General features: G+C 44.3%; 1 protein-coding gene across 1 annotated transcript in view; it reads left to right on the forward strand.

Annotated features, from left to right (window-relative positions):
• The window catches only part of DCAF12 (DDB1 and CUL4 associated factor 12), a 37,205-nt gene extending 29,028 nt beyond the window's left edge, over positions 1–8,177 (forward strand). Inside the window, exons 5-9 of the mRNA XM_012656955.1 lie at positions 666–859; positions 1,780–1,845; positions 3,500–3,662; positions 5,826–6,004; positions 6,482–8,177. Coding sequence (XP_012512409.1) covers positions 666–859; positions 1,780–1,845; positions 3,500–3,662; positions 5,826–6,004; positions 6,482–6,640 — 761 coding nt within the window. The 3' untranslated portion in view covers positions 6,641–8,177. The remainder of the gene's footprint in view (positions 1–665; positions 860–1,779; positions 1,846–3,499; positions 3,663–5,825; positions 6,005–6,481) is intronic.
• The last annotated feature ends 2,970 nt before the right edge of the window (positions 8,178–11,147 follow it).

An 11,147-nucleotide genomic window follows, 5' to 3' on the forward strand; every position in this document is an offset into this window, starting at 1 on the left:
TTTTTTCTAATTTTAGTAGAGATGGGGTCTCGCTCTTGCTCAGGCTGGTTTCGAACTCCTGAGCTCAAACAATCCGCCCGCCTCGGCCTCCCAGAACAGCCATTCTTACTAAAGGGATTGTGGTCCCTGTGGGTCCATGGAAAGCCTTAAGGAGGCCCATGGACCTCCCCTGAAATTAAATGTAAAATGTGGTATTTTTGTGTAATTTTCTAGAGAAGGGACCTGTAACATTCCTAAGTCTCTCAAAGGGGTCCAAGGCTCAAAAAAAGGTGGTGCTTAAGCACCACTAGTCTAGAGTGAGGGTTCCCAAACACTACTGCCCACTAGAAGTCAGTGGTGGATGTATGCAAAGTGACCTAAGCATTTAGCCTGGAAAGTTACTGAGCTTTATCAAACTATATAAAGTTCTCTTTTAAAAAAATTCCACCAACCATGTTAAGCTTAAAGGTTATATTTTAACTCATAGGCCTTAGTTGAATAGTTCTCTTAGTATAGCTATTAAAATGCCTACTGCTCTGTGTTTAGGGTGGGCCACTTGACCAAGCTTCAGCACATGTGAGGATGATGCACAAACAGCTAGACTATGAAAGCCCACCTTGGCCTCTCTGGGATTGTCCCATGGAGGGTTGAGTACATTTGACATCTGTGGTCTCCCTGACTTGCAGGCTCACGCGATGGTTCTATGGGACTCTGGGAGGTGACAGATGATGTGTTGACCAAAAGTGATGCGAGACACAATGTGTCACGAGTCCCTGTGTATGCTCACATCACTCACAAGGCCTTAAAGGATATCCCCAAGGAGGACACAAACCCTGACAACTGCAAGGTCCGGGCTCTGGCCTTCAACAATAAGAACAAGGTATGAACTCATCAAGGGATCCCTGAAGCTAGTCCTCTTGCTTATGTCTTGGGAGATGGACTCCCCTTTCCACTCCCCAAGTCACTGCTTGCTACCTAGTTTGACTCTGTGCCCACAGAGCACCTCTTAAAGGCTGAGGGATGCTGGTGAGAAATTATAACTGAGGCTGTGAAACCCACCCCTTCGATTGATCTCGGCAGTATTTCTCTGTATATTTGTGGGTCAGCCTCACAATTTCCCCAGGGCCACTCCTGATTTGACTGTCCCATTTGCACATGCTTTTGTAGGTGCTCTATTTTGGGCTTGATTTTCATACTGGCCTCTGTAGGCAATCACTTTTTTTCTCTTTGGTATTCAGTTTCTTTTCATTCTTCACTGCTTTCTTTCCGTTCACACTGCCACCAAGTCTTGCCTAACCATTGAGTCAAATCTCCTGACACTGAGGTTTTAATAAAAGTAGAGTGTTTGGATATAGACCCAGAGCCAGAGAAAGCCTTCTCCAAAATCTGAATCAGGCCACAATTTGAAGGGTAGCTCCCTTAGCTCTTATCTGCCATCCATATTTATGGCCTAAGGGTACATTCATCTCTCTTAGATTAGAACCTCCGCTCATAGAAGCTCTCATCTGAGATTTATGAAACTGTCCTTCATGTGTGTGCTCCTCTCTAACTCTCATGGGGATGATTGCATAGTAAGGATTTTTTGAACATGGGTACCTGTGTTCTTGCTGCAGCCTCAATTTAATATGCTTTCCAGCTGCATTCCACAGGTTGAGTCAGTGGGCCGATGATTACTGGCACCCCTGCTGGAATCATCATGGGATAGGAATAAAGGACCCTGACCTTCAGGGTCTTCCCCTGCTTTCTATTGTACATTAGTTGCTACAGATTGGAATATAACTTCTTTCATTACTCTTGCAGGAATTGGGAGCAGTATCTCTGGATGGCTACTTTCATCTCTGGAAGGCTGAAAATACACTGTCTAAGGTATGATGAACATGACTTGGTGATTTTACATAACAATTTACCACATAGTTACAACACATTAATTCTTCGTACCTGTAATCCCAGCTACTCGGGAGGCTGAGGCGGGAAGATAGCTTGAGCCCAGAAGTTTGTGAGCAACCTGGGTGATAAAGTGAGACTCTGTCTCCAAAAAAAAAAAAAATTTGAATTCTCCCTGAACCTTTTCATTCTTGTCCAAAACACCAATTCTCCAATGGGCTGGACATGTTATTATACAGTACATGCAATTCTAAGTCTGGCATGCCTCTCTTGAAAGTCTTTTAAAAAGATCAGAGCAGATCATGCTTTCAGATTGCAAGGGCTTCCTGAGAGGCTCCTTTAACTAGCAGTTCTCCAGTCCACAATGCTTAAGTATTTGCAATAATTATAGTTTAGAGTAATCTATAATTATTGACTACTTGGCATGTTGTAAGGGCAGGAAGACCTAAATGTTAGACACCATTGGGAACTGAAGGTCAATCAAATTAAGATAAACCATCTCTGAAATAATCATGTAAGGTAATGAGAAATGGCTTTATTAATAATTTACAGTACAGGTTGAGCATCCCTAATCTGAAATCTGAAATGCTCCTAAATCCGAAACTTTTTGAGTGCCAGCATGAAGCCACAAATGGAAAATCCATACCTAACACCTTTGCATTCTCATGGTTCAGTGCACACAAACTTTGTTTCATGCACAAAATTTTAAAAAATATTGTATAAAATTACCTTCAGGCTATATGTATTAAGGTTTATATGAAACATAAATGAATTTCATATTTGGACTTGGGTTCCATCCCCAATAGATCTCATTATATATATGCAAATATTCAAAGATGTTAAAAAAATCCAAAAGTCAAAACACTTCTAGTCCCAAACATTTCGGATAAGGGAGATTCAACCTGTATTTACAAGTGTTAAACCTACATGTGGATCCATTTGCCCCCTTTTTCCCCCAGAGAGCTTAGCTGCTCGTTAGTTCTGGGATAGGCATTTTCTCAAGAGGAAGCCGGGCTCTGAGAATTATTTATTCCTTCACATCACAGCAAGCTTGAGCTCCACTGACTTTGGGTGGTATCTTATGTGCAGTGTGCACTGCTGAGGATTTGCTAAGTGACAAGGATCCAGGGTTGCAGCTGATTTGGGTTACCTGGAATGAAGCCAGTCCTATGAGTGTGCTTTCTGTAGTATATAATTCCCACTCAAACGAGGAGTTGGGCTGAAGGTAGCCAGAAATCAGCCCCTTTATCTGAAGAGCAGTGAGGAGGGTGGTGGCCTTTCTGGGCAGACAGAACAGTGTGGGACCTTGGCTTTAGTGCCCCGGAGTTATTCCTGGAAACAACCTGTAGGCCTTGTCTTTTCTCGGTACTTCTGATTATTTATTCCGGATTTTCCTTTTTTCCTAACCTATCCTCTTCAGTACCTCGATCTTATTGGTTATTGCAGTTACCTTCTCTTTTTCTTGCATATGAGGGGGTGGAGTAAGGTGTTATTTCCCTAATTAAGACTTGTCTTTGTCTCTAACTCTACGAGGCATGTGTATGAGGGAAGCCCACAGAGGTGGGAGTCTCAGACTAGTACCCTGCCTTACTCTCTGGTGATGCCATGGGTGTACCTCTCCTTTCTCTGTTTCCAGCTCCTCTCCACCAAACTGCCATATTGCCGTGAGAATGTGTGTCTGGCCTACGGCAGTGAATGGTCAGTGTATGCGGTGGGCTCCCAGGCTCACGTCTCCTTCCTGGATCCACGGCAGCCATCCTACAACGTCAAGTCTGTGTGCTCCCGGGAGCGAGGCAGCGGTAAGAGTCCCAGTGTGCTACGGTTGCATCGCATGTGGGTTTTGACATTCATTTTCCAAACAAGTACGATGCTCTGTATGGAACATGTGGAAGTGTTTGGTGACACAAGAGGGGAACTTAAAGACCTGCCTCTGGCAGCAGAGTTTCAGGCACCACAGAAAAATGTGTGGCCACAGAAGCCTTTGGTGGAAACCACCAGTCAGGATATTAGTGTTTCCGTGTTCTTTCAGGGAAACCTACTTTCTATCCCGTGGTAACTTTTTGCTGGGGCCATGCCTGAACTAAAATTCAGTTCATGCTAAGGGATGGCATGGTGTGGTAAGGAGGAGTTTATAAACGGACATGAGAAAACATTTGCGGTGATGAATATGTTCATTATTTTGATTGTGGTGATAGTGTCTTTGATGTATACATATGTCAAAACTTCAAATTATATACTTTAAATATGTACAGCGTATTGTACAATGGTTATACCTCAGTAAAGCTAAAGAAATATTGAGTTTAGTTCTGACCACTGGGTGAATTAGGCTTCAGCCTCCAGTCAAAACATATTCTCTGTAAAAGCACCCTCATTATTTATTGGTGGGGGAGAAAAGATACTTATGTTTGTAGTTTACTTCTAAGGTTTCAGAATATCTTTTACTGACATCTCATTTTATCCTACCAAGAACCCTGTGGAAAGCCAGTAGGAAAAGATAGTGTTAACCCCATTTTACAGCTGAGACTGAGACCCAGAGCAGTTATAATAAATAATTTGCCCAGTATTATATAGCTTAATAGGGGAACAGCCAGGGACCAGAATCCAGATTATCCAGCTTCACAAAGTGTGTTTTCTTTTATCCTCACTTTGTCACCTTTCTTGGACAAAAATGTGGCTGTGTTATCCTGAGAATCCTAACAGACACAGTACGGATTACAGTTTAGCCTCTTTGAAGTAGTATTTATTCCCATGCAGATATTGCAAAAATGGCTTTTGGTTTAGGTTCCTTTTTAAGTACAGTTAAGACGTTCACATTTTAGAACAGAGAATAATGTATATAATGAGAGTAGTAGAGAAAGGAATAAATAGGTTTGGCTGGAACAATATGTGCGATGGAAAGTTTTAAGGGATTTTGGTTACCAGTAATGGAAGTAACTTTCATATCTAATAAGGAAATTCTGGTTCCATAGATATTATCAAGTTCTTCTTATGTGCCAGAAGACACCTTCATGGCCCATGCACTTATTTATTCACAGGTGCAGCAGATGTATTTTCTTTATGACCCAGAGTGATTAGGTGATTCGTCTTAAATTCACTGTGAGTGAAAGACAGTACTCCTTTGGGTACCTAAGTTCTGGGCTTTTTGCCACCCTCATAACACATTTAATACCAGATAAAGACTTCTTGCAGTGGCACACTAGTGGTTTTAGAAAATACAGGGAATCCTTTTTTGGGGGGGGGGAGAGGGGGACAGAGTCTCACTCTTGTTTCCTGGGCTAGAGTGCCGTGGCCTCAGCCTAGCTCACAGAAACCTCAAACTCCTGGGCTTAAGCAATCCTACTGCCTCAGCCTCCCAAGGAACTGGGACTACAGGCATGCGCCACCATGCCTGGCTAATTTTTTTTCTATATTTTTAGTTGTCCAGCTCATTTCTTTGTATTTTTTTAGTAGAGATGGGGTCTCGCTCTTGCTCAGGCTGATCTCGAACTCCTGAGCTCAAACAGTCCACCCGTCTCGGCCTCCCAGAGTGCTAGGATTACAGGTGTGAGCCACCGCGCCCGGCCCAGGAATCCTTATTGATATAATGCTTTATAAATATGCAGACTGCCCTGAATTGCAGTATATGTTGGAAACATATAATGGAGAAGAGCTTAGAGTTATGAAAAATGACTCCAGAGTGAGTTGAGAGGCAGCAAGGAAGTTGCAGGCACACTCATGGTCTTTGGCCAAAAGCATCTTGGGCATCATCAGGAATCTGGCACTTCTGTATGACTTATTAGAGGCTTCCTATTAGCGTATGGATGGGCAGTGTGGCGTCAGGGTTCTCTTTGCTTTTGCATAAGTTATACTTGCCATTGGAAAAGCACTGTCGGCTCTTTGGGGATGTAATGCAAACTCAATATTAGCAAAATTCGGGCTAGCAGACAGTCAAGCTCATTGCACTTCACTTTGCTGTCTTTCAGGGATCCGGTCAGTGAGTTTCTATGAGCACATCATCACCGTGGGCACAGGGCAGGGCTCCCTGCTGTTCTATGACATCCGAGCTCAGAGATTTCTAGAAGAGAGGCTCTCAGCTTGTTACGGGTCCAAGCCCAGACTAGCAGGGGAGAATTTGAAACTAACCACTGGCAAAGGCTGGCTGGTGAGTAAGCCCTTGCTGAGATGGTTGCTGGACGGTGACAGAAAAATTGTCTTCCCTCTGTCTACCCACCCTGAACCCCAATAATACACTATCTTCCCCTAATTTTGCTTTTGTGTCTGCTTTATTCCCCATGGGAAAACTGAGGCCTAGGAAAACACACTGGTTGACCTAGTTCCACCCAAGTGGTAATAGAGCAGGAAGTATAAGGAACCTCCCACCACGGCTGCCAGTGAATCATTAACGAGTTTGGTTCCGACAGTCCTGAAAAGACCTGAGCAATTCTTCAACCTGCTCAGTTGCACTCTAATGTTTATTTGGAAAATGAGGTCCCAATTCCCCGTAAGAACCAATCTTCTGACATTAGGTTTTAGGTACAGGACCCTCTCAGGAGACCAGAAAGCATCCCTGTCCCTGCCTCCCCTGTTTCCTGCTCCATGGCCCAGAAGTGCTAACATAATCTCTTTTCTTTTCTCATAGAATCATGATGAAACCTGGAGGAATTACTTTTCAGACATCGATTTCTTCCCCAATGCTGTTTACACCCACTGCTACGACTCGTCCGGAACGAAGCTGTTTGTGGCAGGAGGTCCCCTCCCTTCAGGGCTCCATGGAAACTATGCTGGGCTCTGGAGTTAATGATAACTTAACTCTCTTCCAAAATGCAGAGATTTACACTAACCTCCATCCTCAGTTTCCTTGTTTTGATTTTTTTTTTTTTTTTGAATTGTGTGAGGCTCTCATATTTTAGTGGGAACACCAGAGTTTGCCTATGGGTTAGGCACTTAATAGGAGGAAGCTCTGTACAGAAATCTGAAGGTTGTTTTTTTCTTTTTTCTCTTTTGATAATCAGAATTTTACTATCTTTTTCTTTCTGGCTTTTCAACCAAATATTGTTGCTAATCCCTATTTGTATTTTTTCTTTAAGTGACACACACTCTCCCCTCTCTGGCTTCTTTAGCCTGAAATGACATAGTCATTCTCACCCTTACTTCACTCTTGAGAGGTAGGGCTCCTTTATAATTACGTGGTTGCTGTCAGACTTTCTGTGAAAGTTTGGGAGCCGTGTGTGTGCGCACGCGTGAGTGTGAACTTGTGTGCCTGTAGGTACTGTGTGTCCCTGAAACTAGCTGGAGTGAGGATTACTTGTAAGTAAAATATTTATAAAAGAAACAACCTTATTCACGGAGTCCATCGCTGGGACTAGTCTGTATCTTATTTTTTAAAATCTAAACAACACTGATAATAGGAAGTAAAAACAGAAAGGAAAACAAATCACCACTGAGAAAACACTTTGAGTTAGATTGCAGGCTTCCTGGGGCCACCCATGCCAGGACTCTGAAGTGATCCAGCCCTACCTGTCTTCCTGCCTGTGTGTCCCCCAGGTGAGAAGTATGTGTCACTTCTACTTCCCAAGCTCCCATCTGCTTAGGCAGTGGCCACTCCCCTAAAACATCAGTCTCCATCCAGAGGCAGCTCTGGAGGCCACAAAAGGCTTCATAGAACTTGGTAAAGAGCATCCCCATCTCAACCTCCCTCTCCTGCCCCTCAAACAAGACCTGATCTGATATTTCAGGGGCCTGGAGTTGGGGGTGTCTCAAGTCTGCTAAGATTCACATACAGTCCCCTTGGCTTTCAGGAGAAACTTCTCCTTTGCCTTTCTTCTAAACTCCCTGATAGATTTTGCTGTTATTTTCTAAATTGAGTTCAGTCCAAGAGGGTGGGGGTGAGCAGGGGTTTTATCTGTGTGTAGTGAGTGCTTCATGTGTGGAATGTTTGTTTTCTCAGTGCAGTGGGAGTTGGGGTTGAAGCCACCCCTCCTATTCTGTTGGCTCAGTCCTGTGACGGTGATGGGGTGGCCTGCAGCCAGCATCGTTGTGCATGTAACAGCATCGGTGTGATTAGTAACGTGTCTGTTCCTCCCTTGAACTGTCTAGTCTGAGGTTTTTAAACTCCCAGGCTTAACTGTGATGTCTACTTATTCCCTGCTTTTTACGCATCATGTCGATGATAACAGCTATTCTTACCCACAAATTCCTCCTCTAAGCACATACTCTGCTTCTCTGTCAACATCCCATTCAGGGGAAAGGAAAAGTCATATTTATTCCTGCACCCCAGTTTCTTATTTGCTCTCCCAGTTATCCCCCTCTTCTCTGGGTGTCAGTGGGGAAATTGGGAAAAAGAGTGTCCTCTTCATGGTGGGGGACTGCTGGGGAGGGGAGACAGCCAAGTCCACCCTAGTTGGTGGTACACAGCATACACCACAGGTTCTGGAATTCTCATCTTTGAACCTAGAGAAATAGGTGCTATAAACAGGGAATTAAGCAAAATGCTGGATGCTACAGATCTTTTAATTGTCTTAATTTTTTTTCTATTATTAAACTACAAGCTGTAGATTTCTTAGTTCTCACAGAACTTCTATCATTTTAAACTGACTTGTATATTTAAAAAAAAAAAATCTTAAAGTAGGATGTTTTGTATTGTTGCCAGACCCTCTTCTGTGATGGGTAATGCATTTGATTGTTTGAGATTTTCTGTTTTTAAAAATGTAGCACTTGACTTTTTGCCAAGGAAAAAAAATAAATATTATTCTAGTGCAAAATGGTTTGAGTATTGTGTAACCAAAAGCCTGCAGGGAAAAGTTCCCAAATGACTGGTTGGAGGACTGGCGCAAGGACTGGGATTGTTTGGGGCAGTAGGGGAACGCAAGAGTTCCCTCAAGATTAGAGGCAGGTCAAGGGCGGAGACACAAATACTAAGGCCTGCTTGCTCCTGGTTCCCAGTTCTGGCCCAAGATCAGCTGGTCTGAGGTCCAGTTGAGGGGGGAAATGCCCAGGAGAAGTAGTGTGGTACCTGAAAAAACAAACAAAACCAATGGATGAAAATGAGGAGGGAGGATGCTAGTCCTCACACTGACTGGATTTGAGCAAGGTGAGCAGCTCAGGGTTGGTGATGGTTCCCTGAGAATGACTGTGAGAGTGACTGCACAGTGCTCTGGGAATAGGTATCATTTTTTTGTAGTTGGAACCATAAATCCTCTCTGCCCTTTTTAAGGAGAGGACACAGTGACCACAGTGAGTGATGCTCTTCCCAGGGCCTGTTTGGGGCTGTAGCTGGGAGAAAGGCAGACTGCTGAATCATACCACCCTCCTTGCACAGAGCCACTGAGCCTGGCAAGGCAGTGCCTGTTCTCTGCCTTATGGTATTTGTTCTTTTTTTTTTTTTTTGAGACAGAGTCTCACTCCTTTGCCCGGGCTAGAGTGCCGTGGCGTCATCCTAGCTCACAGCAACCTCAAACTCCTGGGCTCAAGCGATCCCTCTGCCTCAGCCTCCCGAGTAGCTGGGACTACAGGTATGCGCCACCATGCCCGGCTGATTTTTTTTATATATTTTTAGTTGTCCGATTAATTTCTTTCTAATTTTAGTAGAGACAGGGTCTCGCTCTTGCTCAGGCTGGTCTCGAACTCCTGAGCTCAAATGATCCGCCCGCCTCGGCCTCCCAGAGATGGTATTTGTTCTTATCAGGGCAAGCTGTATCCAGCTGCTCTTTGCACCTGCCTTAGAGACTGGTTCAGAGCGTGACTCACATGGGGACCTATATGATCAAAGGCTGCAAGACAGGAAGGAGGAAGTGATTAAGTTGAAACAATTTGAGAGGGCTTCCTAGAGGAGAAGAGTTAACATTTGGAAAGAGACTGAGGTAGCCTTTCCCAAAATGAGTTTAGAATAGCAGATCTGGGCCAGGCGCGGTGGCTCATGCCTGTAATCCTAGCACTCTGGGAGGCCAAAGCAGGACGATCGCTCGAGGTCAGGAGTTCGAGACCAGCCTGAGCAAGAGCGAGACCCTGTCTCTACTAAAAAAATAGAAAGAAATTATCTGGACAACTAAAAAATATATATGGAAAAAATTCGGCCGGCATGGTGGCGCATGCCTGTAGTCCCAGCTACTCGGGAGGCTGAGGGAGAAGGATCGCTTGAGCCCAGGAGTTTGAGGTTGCTGTGAGCCAGGCTGACACCATGGCACTCTAGCCCGGGCAACAGAGCCAGACTCTTGTCTCAAAAAAAAAAAAAATAGAATAGCAGATCCTAGAGGGAAAAAAAATTAAAAAACAAAAAAACACTGGATCCTTAACAGCATTGGTGTTTGGAAAATGTTCCATCATCAAATCATTTTTGGGAAATGCAGATTAAAACAAAGGCATTTCACTCTTTACTGTCAGCTTTTTGGTGTGTTACTATGGGACTCGTTCCATGGAACATGCTCAGAGAAAGGTGACTTAGGGGATGTGGGGTGGACCTGGCCTGGCCCTCTAAACTCCATGGAATCTTGGCCCTCCTCCCATTTTCTAACTGGACTTTCCAGTGAAATGTGTATCACAGAAGGGCTTTGTGGACTTTATGGGGTCCCTTTCCTGCCAACAGTCCTTACTACCTTCCATGAAAGAACTTCTTGTTCTCTCTTAGGCCACATGCTACATGCCTCATTCCAAATGGTCTACTGGCTCCTCCCCTCATCCTTTGGGTCCTTTTGCAGAAGGCTTTGGAACTGAACTAAATTCCGGGGCCTTCAAGCTTCATTTATGCTTGAGGTCTCTGGTCCCCTGCCGCTCTAGGAGTTGATTACTGATCTGGCCCTTAGTGTTCCTAATAAAGCTAAACCTACTCCCAGTCCAGGCCTCTCTGATCCAGCTGCCACCCAGACAATTCCTAGCACAGGTACCCAGACAGCAAGTCAGGATGTCACGATCCTTGGCTTAGTGTCAGGGGTCAATCTTGTAAGGAGTCAGCCTATGATCCAGGTGGTTTTTTTGCTCCATTTCAGTTGGCTGGTGTCTAGAAAACAACAATGTGGGGAGAGGGTGATGAAGAGGAGGAATCACTCACTAAATGCTATTTGCTTCATGCTAGTTCATCCACATCTCTCTTCATGCTAGTGTGTTGAGATGACTGGAAGCTTTGACAGGGTAGAAACATGGGCTTCTAATTCTGGAACCACTGATGAAGACAGTAGAAGGCTCAGATTTCTTAGCTAGGTTCTTCTGCCTTACCCCAGCTCCTCCAAAGAATAATCTGGTGAAAAAACACAGGAACACTACCATTGGACAGGAAGGTGAGAACTGAACTCAGGATGGGGTTGTGGGCTCTT

The sequence above is a fragment of the Propithecus coquereli genome, unplaced genomic scaffold (assembly GCF_000956105.1).
Source record: "Propithecus coquereli isolate 6110/MARCELLA unplaced genomic scaffold, Pcoq_1.0 Scaffold114, whole genome shotgun sequence".
NCBI lineage: Eukaryota > Metazoa > Chordata > Mammalia > Primates > Indriidae > Propithecus > Propithecus coquereli.